Source organism: Carcharhinus amblyrhynchos, chromosome 12, assembly GCF_965287045.1.
Source record: "Carcharhinus amblyrhynchos chromosome 12, sCarAmb.v2.hapA, whole genome shotgun sequence".
Lineage (NCBI taxonomy): Eukaryota > Metazoa > Chordata > Chondrichthyes > Carcharhiniformes > Carcharhinidae > Carcharhinus > Carcharhinus amblyrhynchos.
The window spans coordinates 64,967,860-64,993,261 of NC_137335.1; the positions used below are offsets into that span (position 1 = coordinate 64,967,860).

At 42.7% G+C, this 25,402-nt stretch overlaps 1 protein-coding gene across 1 annotated transcript in view; it reads right to left on the bottom strand.

The window, feature by feature from the left end:
- The window catches only part of abcg8 (ATP-binding cassette, sub-family G (WHITE), member 8), a 43,826-nt gene that overhangs the window by 16,417 nt on the left and 2,007 nt on the right, over window positions 1-25,402 (bottom strand). The window contains exons 3-7 of the mRNA XM_080199662.1: window positions 20,080-20,236; window positions 18,225-18,463; window positions 15,875-16,007; window positions 13,577-13,846; window positions 900-1,065 (exon numbers count right to left, since the gene is read on the bottom strand). Coding sequence (XP_080055788.1) covers window positions 900-1,065; window positions 13,577-13,846; window positions 15,875-16,007; window positions 18,225-18,463; window positions 20,080-20,236 — 965 coding nt within the window. The remainder of the gene's footprint in view (window positions 1-899; window positions 1,066-13,576; window positions 13,847-15,874; window positions 16,008-18,224; window positions 18,464-20,079; window positions 20,237-25,402) is intronic.

Consider the following 25,402-nt stretch of genomic DNA (forward strand, 5'->3'; position numbering starts at 1 on the left):
GCTTAAAGTAACTTAAAATTATTGATTTATGCAATAATGTATTAAACATTAACTCAAGCAAGACATACCAAAAATGTAACTGGATCATTTCCTGATCCAACAAAACATGGAGATATGATTAGAATCAGAGGTCTTGCGGTGCAGTGACCTCAGAGCCAGAAGTTCAGTATTCGAGTAATGGCTAAGTGAGGCGCATTCAAAATATGGTCAAACAGTTTGAATGTGTTAACCTGAACTCCTCTAAATGGCTGGCAGTAAGAGTGGGAGGAGATTCTGGTTGGCTACACTTGATGTTGAGTGGGGCCTCTCAAGCTATAAGCCTCTGGTGACAGACTAGCGACCAGTTCTGGGATTTACTAGCTATGGAAAAAAAGTTTGCTTTAGTGCATCACTAGGTTTGGGAAGAGAATTGGAATTGGAATAAAGTTAAAATAAGATGAATAAATGTTAAGACTTATTCTTGGAACAGTACACACATGATTTAATGAAATGAGTGGTCTTTCATCCACCATTCTTTGAAATAGAAGATTATAATACTTGTAATGTGTATTTTTACATAATGTTATGAATTGCACCATCCCTTTGTTCTTGACCATTGCCTGACATTGTCAATAACATGGATTCACGGTATTTATTTTGTATGGCGGATTTCACAGAATTGGAGCAATAGACAAACCGTGAAGATGCAAGTCTCCTTGTGCCTATGCAGTTGATTCAGTTAATGTGTTTTGATCCACTGGGCCTTTTCAAGTAGAATCTCTTAAAGGGATTATTCCATTCAATGTTTAAGATGAATAACCAACTATTTGACATTTTAGAAGATCTACAATAAGGATACAAAATGCTGCTGTTATTAACAAATTCTATTACAATATCAAAGCTTATTTTCATAATGGTACCTTGTTGTGCTGCTCATGTTTGGACAGGGATTGCAGGCATTAGGCTTCCAAGTGTAATCATCAGTGTCTTTGACATGTTCCCAAAATATGGAGGCAAGTGTATTTGCTTTATCCTGTGTACGGGCTTCCTGCTCTTTGGAACGCCTGTCAATACTGGTTAGGTCAACTGTAAGAGTCAATAAGATTCTTTTGAGGGTCAACATTGATGGTTCAAGAGACTATCAACAATTTCAGGCAGAAGTCAAACCCAAATTGTAAGAAGACAACCTTTTAATAATGCTGTCCCAATGTTCATTGTTATTAAAGAGCAAATTGGATGGCAATTTCCAGCAACTGTGCTTGTGTTGTTAAATGTGGAAATCGGGAAGCATTGATTCAGTTGTTTTGCTCCTCCAGAAACATCACTAGAGGTTTAGCATTGAAGTACATGCAACGGATTGCAATTGGGTTACTTTCATGATAACTACCCAATAAGCATGCCAGAAAATGTTATTGGATCTGTTTATTCCAGCTTAAATGCATTTTTAATGATATGCTAGGTTTTAATTAATGCCAAACAGCTTATGTGATACTGAAAATGTAAATTCTGTTTGTGTGGAGCCACAAATTTAAATTATTCTTTAACCGACAAGGTGGTCGTCTCTGGGCTACTGCCTGAACCGAGTGCAGACGGGCGTAGGGTTGACAGGATAAAGGAAGTGAATGGGTGGCTCAGGGATTGGTGTGGGAGGAATGGGTTCGAATTTATGGGGCATTGGCACCAGTATTGGGGTAGGTGGGACTTGTTCGGGCGGGATGGGGTTGGTCTGAACCGTGTTGGGACCAGAGTGCTGGCGAATCGAATAAAGAGGACTGTAGACAGGGCTTTAAACCAATTAGAGGGGGGGGGGAGGGTGCGAGGGTAGGTGACGTTACGAGGTCTAAAGTTAAGGATAGGGTACAGGTAAGGGAAGAGGATGTCCCAATTGGTGGCGTTACGGCAAATAGGGTCCAGGTGAAGGCTGGGATGAAAGCGCTTTATCTGAATGCACGAAGCATTCGGAATAAAGTGGATGAGCTGGTGGCGCAGATCGACACAAATGGATATGATCTGGTGGCCATTACAGAGATGTGGCTACAAGGTGACAGGGACTGGGAGATGAATGTACAGGGCTATCAAGTGTTTAGGAAGGATAGGCAGGAGGAAAGAGGGGGTGGCGTAGCTCTGCTGATTAAGGATAGTATCAAGGTGGTAGCAAGGGATGATATTGGAGCCAAGGAGCAGAACGTGGAATCGTTGTGGGTGGAGATTAGGAACAGCAAAGGGAGGAAGACACTGGTGGGTGTCTTCTATAGGTCCCCAAATAATGATCTGGAGGTGGGGCGGGCTGTTAACGCGCAAATAAGTGCGGCGTGCAGGAATGGGACGGCAGTAGTTATGGGGGATTTCAATCTGCATATTGATTGGTCGACCCATGTTGGACGAGGTGGGCTCGAGGAGGAGTTCTTGGAATGCTGCCGGGATAATTTCCTTGAACAGTGTGTGTTGGAGCCGACGAGGGAGCGAGCGAGCTATCTTGGATCTGGTGCTATGTAATGAGGCGGGTAGAATTAGGGACCTTGCAGTGAAGGATCCTCTTGGAGAGAGTGATCATTGTATGGTGGAGTTTCTGTTGCAGATGGAGGAGGAGAAAGTGGGTTCCCGGACACGCGTCCTTTGTTTGAATAGAGGGGAGTACGGTAGGATGAGAGAAGAATTGGCGAATGTGGACTGGGGGAGCGCGTTGGAAGGTAGGTCTGCTGAGGAGCAGTGGAGGATCTTTAAGGAGATCTTTCTTGGCGCTCAGCAGAAATTTATTCCGATGGTCAAAAAGGACCGTAGGAGGAGAGGTAATAAGCCGTGGATAACGAAGGAGGTGAAGGAAAGTGTTAAATTAAAAGCGGAGGCGTTTAGAGTAGCTAAGAGTAGTGGGTGAGAAGAAGATTGGGAGAGGTTTAAATGTCAACAAAGATTGACAAAGAAGTTGATAAAGGAGGGTAGGAGAAACTATGAAGCTGGGCTAGCGCTTAATATAAAAAAGGATAGCAAGAGTTTTTATAAATATATAAAAAGGAAGAGGCTGGCTAGGGTGAACGTTGGTCCTTTAGAGGATGAGAAAGGGGACCTAGTGGTAGGGGATGGGGATATGGCTAAGGTCTTGAATAACTTTTTTGTTTCTGTCTTCACGGAGGAGGACGTGAATAATTTGCCGGGTGTTAGCGATGGAAAGGTGGTAGGACTGGAGGGTCTTAATGACATTACTGTTACTAGAGAGGTGGTGCTCGACAGACTGGAGGGGCTGATTGTGGACAAGTCCCCAGGACCGGATGGAATGCATCTGAGGGTTCTGAAAGAAATGGCGGAGGTGATAGTGGATGCCTTGGTGGTTATTTTCCAGACGTCGCTGGATTCCGGGGAAGTGCCGGAAGATTGGAAAACGGCTAATGTTACGCCGTTGTTTAAGAAGGGTGGCAGGCAAAAGGCGGGGAATTATAGGCCGGTTAGTTTAACGTCTGTGGTAGGTAAAATGTTAGAATCCGTCATTAAGGAGGAAATTGCGAGGCATCTTGAAGGGAATTGCTTGATAGGGCAGACGCAGCACGGTTTCATTACAGGGAAGTCGTGTCTGACAAATTTACCTGAGTTCTATGAGGATGTGTCTAGGGCAGTGGATAGAGGAGAGCCGGTGGATGTGGTCTTTCTGGATTTTCAGAAGGCGTTTGACAAGGTACCTCACAAGAGGTTATTGCAGAAGGTGGAGGGACATGGAGTTGGGGGTAGGGTGTTAGCGTGGATAGAGGATTGGTTGTCAAATAGGAGGCAGAGAGTGGGGGTCAATGGGTGCTATTCGGATTGGCGGTTGGTGACTAGTGGGGTGCCCCAGGGGTCGGTGCTGGGGCCTCAGCTATTTACCATTTATATAGATGATCTGGAGGAGGGAACCGAGTGTAGGGTGTCGAAATTTGCTGATGACACCAAGATTGGGGGAAAGGCAAATTGTGCGGAGGGTGTGGAGAGTCTGCAGAAGGATCTAGATAGGCTGGGCGAATGGGCCAGGAAATGGCAAATGGAATTTAATGTTGGCAAGTGTGAGGTGGTCCACTTTGGTAGGAATAATGGTAGGAAGGACTATTACTTACGGGGCAAAAAACTGCAGCAGGCGACGGTGCAGAGGGACCTTGGGGTCCTTGTGCATGAGTCGCAAAAACCCAACTTGCAGGTGCAGCAGGTGGTCAGGAAGGCAAATGGGATGCTGGCCTTCATAGCGAGGGGGATTGAATATAAAAGTAGGGAGGTCTTGCTGCAGCTGTATAGGGCATTGGTGAGGCCGCAGCTGGAGTACTGTGTGCAGTTTTGGGCACCGCACCTGCGCAAAGATATTTTGGCCTTGGAGGGAGTGCAGAGGAGGTTTACTAGGCTGATACCAGAGTTGAGGGGGTTGAGCTATGAGGAGAGGCTGAATAAACTAGGCTTGTACTCGTTAGAGTTTAGAAGAATGAGGGGAGATCTCATTGAGACGTATAAGATGGTGAATGGGATGGATAGGATAGAGGTGGAGAGACTCTTCCCGCTCAAAAAACACAGTAGGACTAGGGGGCACAGCCTCAAGATAAAGGGGAGGCGGTTTAGAACGGAGTTGAGGAGGAACTTCTTCACTCAAAGGGTGGTGAATCTCTGGAATTCTCTGCCCGTTGAAGTGGTGGAGGCTGCCTCGCTAAATATTTTTAAGAAGCGGGTTGATGGGTTTTTGATAAGAGAGGGGATTAAGGGTTATGGGGAGAGGGCGGGAATGTGGAACTGAGCCACGACAGATCAGCCATGATCTTATTGAATGGCGGGGCAGGCTCGAAGGGCTAGATGGCCTACTCCTGCTCCTATTTCTTATGTTCTTATGTAGATTCAAAAATGCAACTTTTTACTTTTTCTGTTTCTTTTATCATTCTTTCCTAATCTCATTGTTCTTTCCCCTCTCTTTTCTGTAGAGGATTCGCCACTTGAATTAATTCTTCAAATTCACATTTTCTGGTTGGGCTTGTACATGAAGGAATTTCCTATCTAATTAGTTAGAGATGTGCAGCTGTTTGCCCTATTAACACTTATTCCAGATCTCCTCGGGAAGATGCAGTGCTTTTTGGATTTTTAATTCTCACAAAGCAAGGGCAAAATCCCAAAAAGGCATGGGCAAGTTTAAATCTAACAAGTAGCTCATTTGTTCGCCACTGCCCACAAAATCTGGGCTAATATTACGTTTAGGGACAATTATTTAAAAAGAAACCTATATAACTTGTTTAGCTCAGTAGAACTATGCCACAAGATTTCATTTTCTTAAAAAAAGGAATAGAACAAGTATTATTAAGTTGGTGACTAGTGGGGTGCCCCAGGGGTCGGTGCTGGGGCCTCAGCTATTTACCATTTATATAGATGATCTGGAGGAGGGAACCGAGTGTAGGGTGTCGAAATTTGCTGATGACACCAAGATTGGGGGAAAGGCAAATTGTGCGGAGGGTGTGGAGAGTCTGCAGAAGGATCTAGATAGGCTGGGTGAATGGGCCAGGAAATGGCAAATGGAATTTAATGTTGGCAAGTGTGAGGTGGTCCACTTTGGTAGGAAGAATGGTAGGAAGGACTATTACTTACGTGGCGAAAAACTGCAGCAGGCGACGGTGCAGAGGGACCTCGGGGTCCTTGTGCATGAGTCGCAAAAACCCAGCCTGCAGGTGCAGCAGGTGGTCAGGAAGGCGAATGGGATGCTGGCCTTCATAGCGAGGGGGATTGAATATAAAAGTAGGGAGGTCTTGCTGCAGCTGTATAGGGCATTGGTGAGGCCGCAGCTGGAGTACTGTGTGCAGTTTTGGGCGCCGCACCTGCGCAAGGATATTTTGGCCCTGGAGGGACTGCAGAGGAGGTTTACTAGGCTGATACCGGAGTTGAGGGGGTTGAGCTATGAGGAGAGGCTGAATAAACTAGGCTTGTACTCGTTAGAGTTTAGAAGAATGAGGGGAGATCTCATTGAGACGTATAAGATGATGAATGGGATGGATAGGATAGAGGTGGAAAGACTCTTCCCGCTCAAAAAAGACAGTAGGACTAGGGGGCACAGCCTCAAGATAAAGGGGGGGCGGTTCAGAACGGAGTTGAGGAGGAACTTCTTCACTCAAAGGGTGGTGAATCTCTGGAATTCTCTGCCCGTTGAAGTGGTGGAGGCTGCCTCGCTAAATATTTTTAAGAAGCGGGTTGATGGGTTTTTGATAAGAGAGGGGATTAAGGGTTATGGGGAGAGGGCGGGAAAGTGGAACTGAGCCACGACAGATCAGCCATGATCTTACTGAATGGCGGGGCAGGCTCGAAGGGCCAGATGGCCTACTCCTGCTCCTATTTCTTATGTTCTTATGTTCTTAACAATATGATTTATAACATATGCAGTCATGTTTACTTCCCATTTCCCCTAATAATTCTCTTTAAAATACATCAGTCTTAATGTCATTTACTTGTGCTAGGGCTCGGCAGAGCAAAAATGAATGTGGGACTGGAGAACAGCACTGCCCATGTATGATGTATCAAATCACATGGTAATAGATTGAGAGAACAATTTAGAAGTAACCTGAAGAATAAAGAGGAGCACTGTGTATGATATTAACTAGGATCTGTACACAGTTAACAATTAACAATAAATGGTTCATGTTTAAACATACAAATCTCAAAATCTTATCACTGAGGTATCAAATTAATCCATATCTCAGTGTAATGATCAGCAGTGGAACACAACATGGGTGGTCAACTGTGATATAAAAAAAATGGCATTTTAAACAATGGACCCAGAAGATATTCCCATTTTGATTTAAAAAAAAATCAAAAACTGCTGAAGCTGGATCAGAGATGTGCGTCTAAGAAGAAAAATTAAAGTTAAAGAAGCTTCGCTACAGACTTAGGCATTGAAGAATGTACCAGAGCGGAAATCCATTGCAAAACTCCTGAATGATGCAGATTAAAAAAACCTGATCAAATCACAAAGAAAGGTGCAAAAATACAAAAAACTTGCAAGACCCTGAGTGACACAGAGTCAAAGAACCTGATCAGATCACAAGATGGTGAGCACAATTACAAAAAAGAAACTGTAATGACATTATAGAATAGGCAGCGGTCCCAGGGTATGCAGAGAGCAGCTGCAGGAGGAGTTTATAGCTGATACCATAACATCTGGTGGCTGGGCAGAAGTTTAAAAAAAAACTACAGAGCAAAAGAGAGACACCTGCAGGGTGAAGAACAAAGGATTAAAGCCTGAAGAGTTTAAGAGAAAGGAAAACTTTTCAGCCATGCTCCTGGTATCTTGTACAGAGGAGAAAAATGCAGTAGAGTTGGCAGCTCATAACTTAAAAAAAAAAGCATGTGCCCGTTAAACCTTCCAAAGTGTAGGGACATTCAAAATAAAACCAGCAGAGGTAAATTTTTTTAAAAATGCTCAGAAAAGAAATGTTGCTATTTTGAAGTCTTAAAAGGTTTTTAAAAAAAGGCCCACAATTGCCAGGGGACTCAGGAAAAAAATCAGAAAAGCAAAGGAAACTCACACTATTTCTTTCCCTGCTGTGGTCTTCTCCAGATCCTATTCAACTTAGGGGTATTTGAAAAATCTATTTCAGATTCTAAAGGGCTTCAGTTCTATGCCCAATGTTCTCCATTACCCTTACACTCACACCTAGGCTGGGATTTTACCCCATTACTTGGAGCAAGCTGGGAAGTGGCAACAGGGAAGGTAACAAAATCACGTGTGATGATAAAGGGTGCTGTGTGTGTTCCCACCTCTGCTGGTAGTTTACCAGTAGTTGGTTAGGTGGTGGGCAGCCTGCCTGGCCTGAGACCAATTGAAACCCTTATGTTGTGGTTTTAAAGCCTTTTCCTTTCACACTGGTATATTACACTGTTACATGATGGATGGGCATGTCGCCTCTCCTGGGGAGGTTTTTCAGTAAAAACATTCTGTTCACCTTTTTGTGGGCTCTGAGGGTGATGTTTAGGGAGAGGGGGGAATGTCACTCCTTATTAGGCACCCTATGACCCACAGAATTATTGAAGGCCTTCCATTACCCTCACAATTGATGCCCTTCCCCTTTCCAGATCTTGCTTCATTTACACCAGTGAGCTCCAAACCCACGTCTACAATTTGGGTTTGCCCCATTATGGTTTATCTGGGTCCTGCTGCAGTCACACCAGTGGCCACCCTTCCCCGTGGCACTACTTGGGACCCAAGATCTGCCGGCTCTCTAACTGGCGTCAGCTCTTGGAGGTGGGACATCCTGCCTTGGAGGAGCTGAAGCCACAGTTACAAGCAATTGCCAGAAAAATGAAAGATGGAGTCATGGTTTCCAGGGCTGGCAGAGATGGGCTTGTCCCCCAACTTTCCAGTTGTTGGGTTGAGCCAACACCTCAAAGTACGATCCCAGCTCTAATCAGAGCTATCAAAGTAAGGAAACACCATTAAGGAAACATCAAGAATGGCATGTGTGAGAGTGATGCAAACTGTAAGCTCGCTTAAACAAATAAAGCTGTGTTACTATTAAATGGCACATACACATCAAAATAAGTATTACTTTTACATGCTAACAATGTGTGATATGACTGCTGCTGTAACAAGGATAATGATAGAGGACCTCAAATGAAGATTGACAAACTAATAGAATAGCTTTAAAAATTGACAACTGTCTAAAGATAGGAGGCCCCTAAAGGCTGATTAATGGTTAGATCATGACAATCGGTCTTTTAATGATAACATGACAAGTTTGCTAATGATAGGAGGTTCTGAAATGCCAATTAATGATTTTACAATCACATGATTTCAATAGTTGCTGACTAATAGTTTGAAGAAAAATAGAATCTTTTCTGTTGATTGATTGTGTGCCTGCGTAAAATTTGCACATTCCTCTTGTCTGCGTGGGTTTCCTCTGGGTGCTCCAGTTTCCTCCCACAGTTCAAAGATGTGCAGGTTACGTTGACTGGCCATGCTAACTTGACCCTACTGTCAGGTGTTTAGCAGGGTAAATATGTGGGGGTTACGGGAAAAAGGCCTGGGTGGGATTATGGTCCGTGCAGACTCAAGGGCCAAATGGCTTCATTTTACATTGCAGGGATTCCATGATTCTACAATGAAGGGTGTACCATGAGTCACATGGCAAGAGCTTTTTGACTGTTCAACATGGAACTTCTCTTGTCTCTCAAGAGTGATCTGAATTATAAGCTACCAGTTAAGAGTGCTTTAAAAATAAATCCATATTGCACCAGCAGAATCAAAGAACAATTTTCATGAATATAGGAGTGTCATATAATAAATGAAGGTAGTTAACTCTTATGAGTCTTGATTAAGTGACAGTTTAAAAAGATGATATTTATTTTAATCACAGAAATATTTTCATTGGAATTGAACACGTTTTTATGTTCTTTCCCCTCCTTTTCTTAAAGGAGCCAGATTGTGCTTCCAGAGGTGTCAATAGCCCTCCAGGGTTTCACTCAAGTGTAACATCCTTCATATGTGTGGGCTCTTATTGGGAAATGTTCTTCAACAGAGCAGGAGTCACACTGAAGAGCAGCTGAGCAAATATTAACCAAATCATATGGGAGACATGACGTCACATAGTGAAAAACAAGAAACAGTATTTACAGGATACAAGGGACCCAATTTCTCCCCTTTATTAAAGCCTGAAATCTCCTCAGTTTGAGTGGACAATGTGGAAATTGTGCAGGGAGCCTTTCTACCAGTTCCCCAGATGTTGACACCTTTTCTAATACCTTCCAATGAAACTGAAGTTGAATACATTTCCTCATACGTAGGTAGTTGTGTGCCAATTGGTGATGAGTAAAGGCCAATCCCATGTATTACTTGTCATTTGTAGTTTCAGTAACACTGGCTGTCAGGAATGCTGCTATATTTCTGAGATTACAACACCATTAAGAACACAAAAGGGAGATCTTTGGTGACAAGATTGTTTAGCATAGTGGAAATCAATATTTCCTTTTTTAAACATATTCATTCATGGGACATGGGTGTTGCTGGATAGCCAGTATTTATTGCCCACCCCTAGTTGCCTGAGAGCAGTTGAGACTCAACCACATTGCTATGAGTCTGAAGTCACAAGTAGGCCAGACCAGGCAAGGACATGAGATTTCCTTTCCTAAGGCTCATTACTGAACCAGATGGGTTTTTGCGATAATGGTTTCACGATCATAAAGAGATTCTCAATTCTAGGTATCTTTATTGAATTCAAATTCCACCATATTCCATGGTGGGATTCAAACCCAGGTCCCCAGAACATTAGCTGAGTCTCTGGATTAATAGTTGAGCGATAATGCTACTCAGCCATCACCACTTAGCCAGTAACAGTAGCAGGGGCAATGGCTATGTTCCTTCTCCCCTCCCAAAGGAGGAGGATCAGCTGACCACAAGAATACCAACAGGAACCAACTAATAACATTCAGAATAGTCTGATCCTTGGAGAGTTGCCATGGCAAGAGAGGAAACACATCAACAGCTCAACATGGAAGAAATCCTGAGATCGAGCGGCACTTCAGATTTGTGGGTTACAGCAAATTGCATAATGTGACCTCTAGACAGCCTTTCTGGAGTATTTTGGTCCATAAACTAGATGAACATCCACTATCAGAAGGACTTAATGGATTTCTAAAAATTATTAGAGTATTACTTATTTAATTAAGCAGACCTTTGACTTAATGTTAGCAGTTTTGGGAGTCGGAATGCACAGGGTCCAACAATGCTCTCAATTCAGAGTTGGCATCTGCAAAAACTCTCATGCAGTGGGTGTAGGTGCCCAACCATCATATAGACAATGGGAGCCCATTAAAATCCTCCTGCCTCAAAGGACTTAACCCCACACCCCTGACTCAATCGATAGTATAATGAAGGTTTTACAATGTGCCATATTTTTTGCAGGAGTATTAATCTCTACCACTTTGGGCAAGGTACAGAGCTGGAAGTGTCCAATTCTAGCTTGTCAAACTACCAACTGGAACATGCTTTCTTTCACTACTTCAGGACTAATTCTCCAAAGGAAGAATGTGAAGATACCACAAGCACAACTTTGAGCACAAAGTACACAGCTGCATTTCAATCTGTGTCGGCACTGATTTATTTGATTTATCGATGATTCACATAAGTGCCTCAGTCAATTATATTTTCCTATGAACACGCTACAGTTGAAGAATGTGAGGTGATCTCATTGAAACCTACAAAATAGAATAGGCAGGACAGATGCAGGTAAAATGTTTCCCATGTTTGGGGAGTCTAGAACCAGGCAGCACAGTTTCAAATTAAGGGCACACCAATTAGGACCAAGATGAGGAAAAATTTCTTAGAGGGTTGTTAATCTTTGGAATTCTCTACCCCAGAAGGCTATTGTGAAATCTTAATGGACTGGTGACCAAGTTTAGTAACTAAACAGTCTAAACATTGTAATGGATAAACTATGTACAGTGCGCAAGAAGTGTGTTACTGGCATTTTTTACTCCAGTCTCAGGCTGATTAGGAAAGCCTGTGCTCAGCCCCAGGATTTAATGTTCTTCAGCCTAAATGGCCATCTAGGTCATATGACACCCCCCCCCCCCCCACCCCACACCGAAACACTGCCACTAAAGACTCACTACTACAACTGTGGAAGCTCAGTTGTTGAATATGTTTAAGGTAGAGATTGATAGATCTCAGATTAACATTCATGTATAGGGATAATGTATGTAAAAGGTATTGAAGTATGTAATCTGCCATGATTGTATTGAATGGTGGACTGATTGATCTACTGTTTCTGTGTTCCTTTAGTTTACTATTTGGGGCCAATCTGGAATGCTTCCATCCATTGTAAATGGGACAACAGCAGTTTAAACTAGCTCACAAATCACAAGTCATCTTTGTTTGCAGGTGTATTAGTTTCTACCACCTTGGGTAGAGTAGAGATAGGCAGCTGGAGCCTCTGTTTCAGATGCAAAGGCACATGTAATACGCCAATTCAATTGTTCAATGCAATGCAGTTTTGAATCACAAATGGACTAAGTGTGACCTGTGCCCATTTGTGCTGACATTAAGCAGGTTAACCAGCATTCTATAAAGAAACCACTCACGTTCAGGAAATAGCTGAAGACTTTCTTAAAGTTTACCTCTACGAGATCAGGAGAAGCATTCCTGCTCACCCTGGTCCCTTAAAGGTAGTAAAAAGAACTCTGGCCCATTGCTGTTCTGTGCAAGACCCTTCAGTGCTGGTTCAGCCCCTTCCACCCTTACCCACTAAAAATCCAATGCTATAGGAGCCAGCCAAATTCCTGCCAGGCTCAACAAATAAGTTCCTTAAAAAAATTTGATTAGTAAGTAAATGAGGCCTGGGTTTCAAAGTTGCTCCAGTTTCATTGCAGTAACAATAGGCATTTGTAGGGTTGCCAACCCACCAACTCTAGCCTGGAGTCTCCAGGAGTTGAAGGTCAATCTTCAAGATATTGCTGTGGCTACCCTTGAGAAAAGTCATTCAGACATTAAAACAAAATCTTGTTTTGACATCTGCTTTGAAAATTTCTCTTTACCAGATACAAATGCATTGAAACTGAGAAATAAAAAAGGTTGTTTGGCTGACAATCACGCATCATGGAATGAGGTAATGTGTCTCTGCGCTCTCCATTTGGTGGAGGAAGGTGGTGTGTCATAAGGATGGATGTGTTGGCTAACTAATGGCCACAATCTGGAGCAAGTCATGTGAAGAAAACTCCAGGAAATTACAGGTGGTAATGCTCGGCAGACAGCAGGTTCAGTGCATAACAATCTTTTTTTTTACATCCCTCAAATTAAAATCACTTATCACAAATCAGTACAACTTATACTTCTGTGAAAAGCAAGAATTTGCCATAATAATTGATTTTTGGTCAGGTAACAAAGACTTATTTAGGCAGATATTTAACTAAAAAGATACTGAAGAACTGGTGACAAAAGGAAAGAGTTGAGAGTCACACCCTGAAATAATAACCTTCTTTTGTTTTTGGATATTAACTGAGCTGATAGCTGTTTTAGCAACTTCACTTCTAATTTCAATCATTGTGGGGAGATGGTGGCATAGTGGTATTGTCACAAGACCAGTAATCCAGAAACCCAGGGTAATTCTCTGGAGATTCAGGTTCAAATCCCACCATGACAGAATTCAATAAAAATTTGGAAATAAAATTCTAATGATGATCATGAAACCAATGTCAGTTATTGTAAAAACCCATCAGGTTCACTAATGCCCTTTGGGGAAGGAAATCTGCCATCCTTACCTAGTCTGGCCTACATGCAACTCCAGACCCACTGAAATGTCATTGACTCAAGGGCAGTTCGGGATTGGTGATAAATGCTGGTCCAGCCAGCAGTGCCCATATCCCATGAACTTTTTTTAAAAAAAAACAAACTCCAGTAGAACACAAGTTCTTGTGGGACAAGCAAGGTTATGGTTACAAACCGTGACAATAAGAGTAATTCTGGGAATACTTCAGAAATATTAGACACCACAACAAGTCTTACTTTCCATTCTAGTTAAATTACAATTGAAAAAAATTGTAGCAGATCACAAGGCAAGGCAAGAGTGAATCAACCTTATGTCCGGCGTTACCACCGAGAGCCATTCTCAGTATACCCAATACTCACCATAAAAATCGCAAGGATTGCAATACTTTGGACAAGGATATCCGAGCGAGGTAAAATATGGAATCATATTATTAGCTGTTCCACAATATGTTGTAACTCCTGAAGAAAGTAGAACAACCAGATCAAACAAATGAAATATGTCTGATCGTGGCTGATGGATTGACATTAGGATCAATCGATTTCCTCTTGCAAGTCTTGAAAGAGTCATCACCAAATTGTGTGCTGTAAAACTGTCGAGTCCAGAGGTGGGTTCATCTAATATTAAAATACCTGGAAACACAAATATTTCCTTGGTTTCATTAGCTGATATTTATCAGTTGTGGCAGGTTATTAAAGCAAAGAATACTTAGGTGGATATCACCCAGCTTCTTCTTTCAACTAATACTTTTGGATTTAGCTGCATCTTTCTGCTCATTTAGAGATGGTCCTCTTCACCTGCCTCCTGGGATCCCCGTATCAGCTGCCACTGCCACATCCTGCACCTCCACCACCGCCACCCCCCCCCAACCAATCCACCTCTCCTGGATCGTTAGAGTTGCTGTCCCCCCCACCTGGATTGTTAGAGCTGCTGCCACACCCCCTCCCCTTGCCATAGTGGGAGGTCCTGTTTCCCAGGAATGACAGTTGGAGGTTCTCCCTCCTGTCCTGAGCATCTTTGACAATGGGAAGCCCTATTCTTAGCGTTTGGTCTGCACCCACGTCACCATGGTCAACGTGAGGTTCATTACAGAGAACTCCTCGTTAACACAACCATGTTGGTGCCCACTTTTACAGTGACCCTGACACAAAGCCATCACCTTTCCCTCAATCTTCATTGACCCTCCCACAATCATCCCCCACCCTCACTCCATCAGCCTTCCTTGCTTTCAATGACCTGCGACCCAACCCCCATCACCAGTTATCAATGACCCTTGAGCTTCCCCACCTCCCCCCCCCACAAATACAGTGGAATTGCCCCCTGCCCACCCCCTCCTGTTACCCTCAACCTGCCATCCCTCATTCTCAACCCTCTATCATCTTGGACCTTCCCTGTTACCCTTGACTCAGAACTCAACATCGACTTTTTTGATCCCTCCACAATCATGCTCAGTCTACTATCATTAAACATTGACCTTTTACTGTACAGTCCAGCATCTTCCTCACTCTCTCTCCCCTACGAAACTTCATAGGGCAGCCACTTCTCTCCCTCCCTTGGGCAGCCACAGCCTGATCCCCTTTGCCTCCTATTCAGCCATTGAACCAAGATCATTATCAAGAAAAAAAAAGTTCCTACTCACTCCAAATCACCATGAAGACTACATTGCCTGCTGCACATCACACTTATGCTTTCAAATTCAGAATTGCTTTTGTTTGTCATTTGCTGCTGACTTTATTGGAAATGTACACTTAATTCTAATGAGGTGGCTTATAACTAAGAACATATGGGGCGGAATTTTCCCACCCCCACCATGGGAATCGTAGTTGGAGGGGGCAGACCTTGGGCAGGAATTTCTGGCCTTGGGCTGAGTGCAGCCAGAAGATTCTGCCAAAGATATGCAAATATGTTTTAAAAAAGTTCCTGATGATAATCCATCATTGATCTGCCCCAACATATTTCTGTTGTTTAGTTCCTCCGTCGAGAAGCTGAGTTTAGGCCTCTCACAGCGAAGTAATTCCTCTCAGGAATTTCACAAGATTTTGCCCAGTAACATCAGAATGAGTTGTGGATAGAATATTGACAAGCATTCAGAAAAGGGAAATGACAAAACATCTGGATAGGTATGGTTTACATGTGCGAGAGACACCATTAATCACTGGGAGGAAGATCTTGCCTATAAAATTTAATTGGGGTTCACTGAGAACAATTATGCACCCTGCTTGTAATTGAATTTACATGGATGTGATCCACTCAAATTTTAGCGAGACTTTGTGCCACACTAAAACAGATTTTTTTTTGGTGGATTAGAAGTTGGTTAAACCTGAGAAAGCAAGAAAGAATTGTGAATGAAGTTGGCTCTTGTCATTTGCACTTTAAAATTTTTACTCTATTCTTATAGCCACAAAGCTAATGCACACAGAGTGAACCCCAATCTACCTCCTTTCTTGCTCCAAAAATCAAATTTGAATTGAATTCAATCAAGAATGGTAAAATTTAGACACATAATTCTGAATAAACAGCTTGCCAACGTTCATTATCTAGGTTCACATGTGAATAATGGTCACTTAATACTTTAGTAAATGGCTTCAGATGTTTGCAAAAGCATAACTCAGCACGAGAGCAAAGTAACATTAACAAAGGAATAAACAATGGCTCTTTACCAGGATTCCACAGTAACTGTACTCCAATGCTCACCCGTCGTCTCTCACCCCCAGAAACTCCCCTGGTAAAGTAATTCCCGACCCTAGTGTTAGCACATTGTCTTAGTCGGAGCTCTGCTATAACATCCTCTATCTGAAAAAGAATAGAAATCAAATTTAAAACTATATATGTTGCCTTCTCATGTTAATTATTCGTTTATCCTTAATGCAATCATAAAGCCAAAACAATTATGATATCGAAACAGCAGTTTTCTACGTATTATTTAAGAAAACAATGTATTTGGAACATTGTAAGAATGGATTGCACAGAGGATGAGAAATTGATATAAAAATCCCGCCTCTGAACTGATTGTGAGATATTTCTATATAAAATGGGCAACCTCCATAGCACAAAACTAACCCAAGCTGGAATAGATCGTTAGAGGACTGATCAGAATGACTGATGTAGAAAATGAAAAATACCCGAGTGGTGACATGGATGTGGGGCAAAGGCAGATTGGTGCAGACAGAGTTGCATTTCACTAAACCTGTAAAGTGGCCAAACCTGAGTTCTGGAGCCATGAAATGAGAAAAACTTGAATTTACCAGTAACACTGCATACAAAAAGAGAAAAATCTGCAGAAAAGGGAGGGTTATTGATTATAAATGATTGTCAATATTGTCTGATAATAAAAATCTAGTATTAGTAAAATGAACTTGTAGTAAAGATTCTGCAGGTTTATCAGTTCTCTTTTTGGGAAGGAAACCAGCTGTCCTTACTCCCTCTACCCAAATGTGACTCCTCATAACTCACCCAAGTGACCATCCCATTATACCGGAGCTCTAAATTGTAGCTGTTGGCTGTTTCTTTTTCAGAGAATCACAGACTAGCGTGGTTTTGATGCCACCTGGTGTCCTTGCACATAGACATTTTCACAATACTACAGTATTCAAAAACAAGAATCCCGATTAAGATATTCCCCTCCTTAGGCAGGGACACTGTATAATGTTCCTTCATGTCCAGGATAGAGGTCATTGGGCATTGTACAGATATTGAGAACTCTCTTGCTCTAAGCCACCCCGAGTTCCACAGCCGGCACTGTGTTTGCACAATAAGCCATTGAGAGATTGTAGTAAGCAAACAACGTCTGCCACAGGCAGTCAGAAATATACAGACAGGGAAAGGCAGCGAGTTTGGTTTGAGAGAGACTAAGAGCTCATCCTACATTTTCATTAAATATATATAGATATGCTCAATGCTATTTGGTAAATTTTAAAACTGACCAAAATCCTTAAAATGGCTGATCCCATGTCATTCTGTGGCCCCTGAACAAAAGAAGCCATGCTGCCAGTTTAGGGAAACTCACACCTTGTTATCTCTGAGCAGCCAATGAGGACTACACTGTCCAACTTCAAAGAGAACTATACAAAAGTCACCTCCATTTACTAACCAAGGCTGGTCAGAAGGAGACTGATACTCTAAGTTAAAAGGCATCGCAACCTTTCTTTCAATTCACAATGGTTGAGACATTTAGCAATCTTAGAAACCCAGCCACATTCTAATCGATGGATACACATCCTTTGTTGCTGGCCGATTTGAAAGGTGGGAGTTATATGATATAGGCCTCTGGGTTGTTGAACTGGTTAATATTGCTTTGCTGAGCTGAATAGCTCAGTAATTTCTGAGTAGCAGCCTCATAAGAAAAAGGTGCTCTGTCCAGAGCACAGTGCAGTCCCATCTACACTGCTTCTGCTGGAAATCCTGTACCATCTGCTACAGAACTGATTCATCTCCGTGTGTCTATCTCATTGTGTGAAGTCAGCACCACCAGAATAATGAATTATACAGCATCAGTTTTCAGCCTGCTAATCACTGTGAAGGAGTGCCTCATTGGACTTTTGTTCTGGACTCTGGAACCCAGGTGGAAAAATATTTATTGTCTTTGTACTTTGTGTGAGAGAGAGAGAGAGAGAGAGAGAGAGAGAGAGAGAGAGAGAGAGACTCTCTCTATCCCTTTTCTTAATTGTGTTAATGCAAGGGAGTGCTGTTGCAACACTCCTTTTTATGCTTTGAGTGTGGGCAAATAAACTAACCCTTTCAGTTCATCCTATCTTGACATTACTGTGGGGTTATTAGCAGAGAATTGGATCACAGCAAAACTGAGTATTGGGAAATATGCCATTGCTTATAAAGAGGGAAACAAATCAAAACCAACCTTTTGTTTTTGGACATGTGGTGAGGGGAGAAATTAGTGATGTTTAAGTTAACCCCTGCTCCTGTCCATTACAGGTTTTAGACAGCTCTAGCAAAAGCTGACAGTCACATGAAGGATCAATGTCCTCCTATACTGGAGGCCTCCAGGTTTCTTACCCTTTTGTTTCTTTGTTCTTCTGAGAAGTGTTTTGGAAGACGCAGTTTTGCCACAAATGTTAATGTTTCTCTTACAGTGAGATTGGGTAATAACCGGTCGTCCTGTCGTACATGTGCAATACATTTTTTAACCAGCTGCCTGTTGACTGGTGTTTCATTGATCAAGATTTTGCCAGATTTGACTTTCCCTCCTTCATCTCGGCAGGTGATTATGTCAAGTAAAGATGTCTTGCCACAGCCTGTTTATCCAGAAATTAAAGAAAAATAGTATTATTTGAATGCACTTTAAAGGACCTTTTTCCTCAGGCCTGCTCCATCGCAATAAAATTGGTTTCTGCAGCAACAGCTTGTCTTCCTGAGAGTGGCCAACATTTAATGAAAGTTTGGTCTGGGGCTCTTAGTAGTATATCAGCATTTACATGAAATGACCAAGAGTGTATCAATGTCCCAGAACTTCCAAAGTTGGCAAGGATCTTCGGATTGCCACTGCAATCAAAAATTCCCCCAACTGCTGCTGCACATTCCTCCCGAGGTCTTACAAACCAAACTTGCTCAGAAATGCACAGCATCCATCAGGAATCTTCATTGAGGCAGAGTAGAGTTGGGGGTAGTACAGCACACCACCTTTTTCCAGCGCTAGCTGCCATATAGTAAGTTTAAAGATCCAGTTTGAATGGTAGTGGATGGGTGAATGGATAGGTGGATGAGGGAGGCAAGTAGGTAAGTGGATGGGGGAGTAGATAGATGAGGTGGTGGACGGGTGATGTACTGTAGTGAAAGTGGGTGCTGAGGTGTTAGGTGGTTGGGGGGAGGGCAGATGGATTAGGTGATAGTTGGGTTGGGTCAGTTCGAGTACTCAGGCCAACTCAGGGGAAGGGGGTTTGTCAGTTTGGATCGGAGGGGGGGGGGCGGGGGCGGGTAGGCGGGTAGTGTGATTGAGTGATTCAGGCAGGAGATGGGCCAGAGGATGATTGGGGTGGTCAGTTGAGTAGTTACTACTTCCTCAACAGCAATTAAAGATGGGAAACCAAGGCTTGACTCACCAGTGATGCTCTCATCCTGTGAAATAATACATTTTTTAAAAAGTATGTTAACAAAAATCACATTCTTAGAACTTGTTTTGAAGACTCATGTCCCTGTGATACAATTACGAAATCAAATTTGTTAGAAGCTTAAATAAATGGCATTGCCTTGTTTTCATTCAACACAAAATGTTAGTGCTAAATTAATGTAGACTTCCTGATTGCACTAATTCCCAGAGCTCACATCATGAAACTGCACAAGCCCAGAAGAGCATTTTCTATGCAATAATGAATACATGCTCTAAGAATGAATATTAGATGTGATTGGATAACATTTGCTAAAAAATTATAGTGATAACCAATTTAAAATTGTAAGGCAGTTTAAAATGGCACATTTGCATGCACTGGAAGCTACATATACTAATACACAGAACTCTGTCATTTTCAGCTAGAAAAAACAGGTGACACATTTTAGCTGAAACAGACAAAATAAATGACATCTATTCACTGGTTCATTTCTCAGAGTCAAGCTGCTTGGTTTACATTTCAAACAATGCTTAGCAGTTAACTGTCAGTCACCATCACCTGCTGCATTTTCCCTGCCAACACCTCTACCAATCAGAATTCATTTGCCAATCAGCACCCTTTTCTCATCAGTATAAATTGCTGTTCCCTTCACATTTGGTATTTTTGCGAATTGTCCTGATGAGTGCTTTGACTACAGAAAAAGTCTCTTTTCCAGCAATATTCACGTTCCAGAATACCAAACAACTGTAACAATGAAAATCAGAAAATTTATCCCTTTAAAGAGAATACCAATTTGGATAACCTACCAGAACTCCCTATAACAGCCAACATCTGCCCACTTCTGACTTTCAGATTCAGGTTCTTCAGAGCCATTATCTGTCCATTTGGATTGGAATTCCATTGCCAAGGCATTTGGAATTCCGCCAGCTTCTCATACCAAGGAATCTGTGCTGCAGAATTGACCTGCATTTTGTAGGCAAGAAATGCATGTCAAAACAGACCAGAAGTTTTAAGTTTCACTTAAGTTAATAATTGCTCAGACAGCTTTTTGTTTAAAAATACAATAAACTCCCCAGTGGCTCAATGGGTTAATATGCTGCACGGTCAGATGGACTAGGAAAGTACTGAGTTGTCTGATCTTGGTTGGTGCAATGGTCTGCTGCTACTGTTGGCTTCACTGCTCATAGATTGAGGAGGAGAAAAGGTGATTGAGCACCCTTTCTCCTGATCACTGTCATTTGACTCTTGTTGGATGTTTGACACTGAATCTGACTGTATTGGCTTTGGCTAGGACGAAGATTGACAACTTGAGGTCTCACGCAGCTCTTCAAATCTTATTTGTGGTTCCCAACCTTTACCAGTTGTGCTAAACACTGGAAAGAGCGATTAACTATGCTAAATCAAAAACTGAACATGAGCTTCCTCCTCATTGCAGGTAAGAACCAGGTCATCAGATGAGAAGTACTCTGGGTGTTGCGGGAGGTGGCACACGCCTGGTTCATTCCTCACTCTTGTGCCATCTTCCACTTTATATGGAACTGCTGGCAGAGACAGACTGATCTAAATCCATGTGAAAAGCCATTGAATCAGCTGCAAGTCAATTACACAGCCAAGGGTAATAAACAGCAATATCTTAAAGAGTGGGGAAAGGAATCTCCCTAACCTGTTCCAGCTGCCAGTTTACTTGAGAACCAATTTCTTGAAATTCAACTAAATGAAGATTTGCTTCTCACTGAGAATTCTATCGCTTCAACTAAAAGCATCAACTTGTCTAAGAAACTACAGGCCTGCAGACTTTGTAATTGCATTGTATTTTCTTCATCTGCATCTAACTTTTGTGTGAGTGACAGCATGTGTGAAGCAAGTGAGCAAGGCATTACATTTTAATTTTATGGGGCAAATGTTTGAAAACTCGCAAAAGGCTGGCCGCTGGAATTATTTAAAGTAGGACAGTCACTCAAGAAAAGACAAAAATCCACACACAAACATATTGATCACAGGCAGTAGTAAAAGAGATAAAGTTGATAGAACCTGACATAGGAGTTATGAAAAAATATATAGCAAAATACCAGTTGCATCGGTAGGTAATATTTTGATTGCAATTTATAAATGTTAAAAAGTGCAGGCATGTAACATTTGTCATAAATTCACACAGCACAGTGGTTAGCACTGCTGTCTCACAGCTTCAGGGATCTGGTTTCAATTCCCAGCTTGGGTCATTGTCTGTGTGGAGTTTGCACATTCTCCCGTGTCTGTGTGGGTTTCTTCCGGGTGCTCCAGTTTCCTTCCACTGTTCAAATATGTGCGGGTTAGATGCATTGGCTGTGCTAAATTTCCCCATAGTGTCTTGGGATGTGTAAGTTAGAGGGATTAGCAGATAAATGTGGGGTTATGAGGAAAGGGCCTAGGTGGGATTGTTGTGGTGCAGATCAAATGGCCTCCTTCCGTAGGGTTTCTATATCTATGTTTCAGATGCTGGAATCTGGGTCCCAAGACTTATTAGGTAGTTCCACAACAAAGCCAGTGGGTGCCAGCACAAGAATTTGTCAGATGCCATAAAATTTAAATCATTGCAAAGGCAAAGGCTTTAACTTCATAACATTTGACAGTTTATTAAAACTAGTCTTCAGCTCTTACTGATTTTCCAACGAAATATGACTATTCCTCAGTATCAGAGTAGTCTAACCTTTTTTTTAAAAAATGTCTGAGACAGGAAATGGCAGCTCCTCAGGACACCACTTGATGAATTTAAAGTTGCAACCATGCAGCGGGAATAAATAGTCTCTTCCTGCAACATGTTAATCCTTGCTGATGAGAAGGAAGTGGGATTCATGGCAATATCCCTTTCACTTGCTGAAAGGATAATTCAGAAATTTATCTGCAGCTCCCCATTTGCTTTACTACAGGAGATTAATTTCAGCTTTCGTAAACATATTCTAAAATGCCACTGCATATTTTACCTCCCTAAAGTGCCTTCAGCTTCGTCATATACTTCCCACGCCACATATGTATAAAATATAGCAAAATCACTATTGAAATAATATGAAGTATTGACATTCAACATTCAAATTCGACCTGTTTAAGTTAATTTCTATGGCATTAGAAATAAATTTTACACCATCATGATGAATATTTGTTATTACTGTTCCATTCTTGTGTATTTCTAATGTCTAAGTTGGTATGATAATGAAAATATGAAGGCAGAACACCAAAAGAAATGACTAGAACATGTAGGCAAGCAACCATATTAAAGGTCTCCAAAGAACATCTTTAAATAAAAAGCTTGATGGCATAAATCACTGTGGGCCATATTTTGTGGTTAGTAGCTCCAAAAACGTATTATAGCCAAGTTCCACACACGAGGACAACCTCAACCGAGATCTTGGGTTCATGTCACACTATCTGTAACCCCTGTGACTTGCCTGGGCATGCAAAATCTCACTAACTGTCCTGGATGGAGACAATACACATCTCTTTAACCTGTGCTTAACCCCTTCTCCACTTACATTGTCTGTACCTTTAAAACTTGACTGCCTGTAAAGACTCATATGCCAACCATTATTTTGTAAATTGAGTGTGTGTCTTTACGTGCTCTGTTTGTGAACTGAAATCCCACCTGATGAAGGGGCAGTGCTCCAAAAGCTAGTGGCTTGTGCTATCAAATAAACCTGTTAGACTTTAACCTGGTGTTATGAAACTTCTTACTGTGTTTACCCTAGTCCAACGCCGGCATCGCCACATCAGAGTTCTTAACCGCAGTGCATGACCTACCTACTGCAAACCCACTTTCCAACCTTCAATTAGGTTTCACTTTGCCTATTGCTAGTTTATCTGTGGCAGAGGGATATCTTGCCAAGTTGGTGGTGCAGCAACTTTTTAATTGGCCGACTGGTGTTAGGCAAGAGGGCCTTTGGGAGTTCCTTGGGTCCATCAGAGGCAGCCCCTGCAAGGCCATATCCCCTTTTAAACCTCCCCTTCCAGCTTCTCAAAACTGGCCCCTTTTCCTCCTCACTGGGGCCTGCCAGCCAGGTCTCACCAATACCCCAGATTTACATTCGGTTTACCCTCCATGATCTTTTCTTTGGGGACTAGGCTGCAGTACCAGCAGTGGCCACCGCTCAAACCTGGCACAGCTGGGACGAGAGAGCTGCCAACCAATCTGGGACCTCCTGCCCAGATACGGGTGGGATTCTCACCCTTAGCAAGTTAACATCCTGCTGAACATTAACTGGCTGCAAGAAAATGGCTAGGGAGGCAAATGGCTTTACTTGTACAAGAATAAAAAAAGTTTTGCTGCAGTTGTAGTAGGATCATGTCTAGAATTAGGAAAATCATCAAAAATGTCAGTGTATTGAGTTACAAAATGTTTACAGACAAGATTGACTGATTTCAAAATTTCACAAGCGTCCACTGCACTTTGCTCATGTTGCTCAAAGGACATTGTCTGGTGTTATCTCCCCAGTGTAGCGTACCAAATGAAAGTGAAATCTGATATTTATATACTACTTTTCACACAGCAGTATGTCCCTAGAAGCTTTAAAGCCACTGGAATACTTTTGAAGTATATTAATTGTCATAACTTTGCTGTAGGCATCCATGAAACCTGAACTCACAGCAGCAGAGATCACTGGCTAATGGGAATTACATTTGTGCTTTCGAGCAGGCATATCACTTACTGTTCAAAACTTTCTCCCTTTATTATGTTCACAAGGCTCTGCTCTTGCCTGTAGCAAATAAAGACAAATGCTACAGATGCTGCGCCAGTTTCTTATTGAGCAATCTGAATGGGCTGAATGGCCTACTTCTGCTCCTATGTCTTCTCGTCTTATTAATGACATTTGATAAAACGCTCGACAAATCAAGTTAGTTTCCCCCCCATCAATCTTTGCAATCATCTTCACTATTAGCATCCCATTAGCACGCCCAGGACTGAAATCTCCAAGCCTGTTAGCCTCTCCCTGCCCTGCCAGGAGTGTTTCACTCCAGCAGGTTTACAGCAGCTTCCCACTAGAGGGGAGCTGGCAGCCCACTCCCACTGGAATGAAGGGGGGCCATCCCAGGAGGGAGGGTGCCCTCTGGGCATTGCCAGCATAACAATGCCAACCTGGCCCCCAGCACTGCCCAAGGGGCAAAGTGGAAATGCCCAAGGAGGCATTGTGGCACTGCCCACTAGGCATCAGGTGGTGCTAAGGGATGGGGCCTCTGAAAGGTGGGATGGGGGGGGGGTACCTGCTGTCATAAGAACATAAGAAATAGGAGCAGGAGTAGGCCATCTAGCCCTTCGAGCCTGCCCCGCCATTCAATAAGATCATGGCTGATCTGTCGTGGCTCAGTTCCACTTTCCTGCCCTCTCCCCATAACCCTTAATCCCCTCTCTTATCAAAAACCCATCAACCCGCGTCTTAAAAATATTTAGCGAGGCAGCCTCCACCACTTCAACGGGCAGAGAATTCCAGAGATTCACCACCCTTTGAGTGAAGAAGTTCCTCCTCAACTCCGTTCTAAACCGCACCCCCCTTTATCTTGAGGCTGTGCCCCCTAGTCCTACTGTCTTTTTTGAGCAGGAAGAGTCTCTCCACCTCTATCCTATCCATCCCATTCATCATCTTATACGTCTCAATGAGATCTCCCCTCATTCTTCTAAACTCTAACGAGTACAAGCCTAGTTTATTCAGCCTCTCCTCATAGCTCAACCCCCTCAACTCCGGCATCAGCCTAGTAAACCTCCTCTGCACTCCCTCCAAGGCCAAAACATCTTTGCGCAGGTGCGGCACCCAAAACTGCACACAGTACTCCAGCTGCGGCCTCACCAATGCCCTATACAGCTGCAGCAAGACCTCCCTACTTTTATATTCAATCCCCCTCGCTATGAAGGCCAGCATCCCATTCGCCTTCCTGACCACCTGCTAGCTGGGTTTTTGCGACTCATGCACAAGGACCCCGAGGTCCCTCTGCACCGTCGCCTGCTGCAGTTTTTCGCCATGTAAGTAATAATCCTTCCTACCATTATTCCTACCAAAGTGGACCACCTCACACTTGCCAACATTAAATTCCATTTGCCATTTCCTGGCCCATTCGCCCAGCCTATCTAGATCCTTCTGCAGACTCTCCACACCCTCCGCACAATTT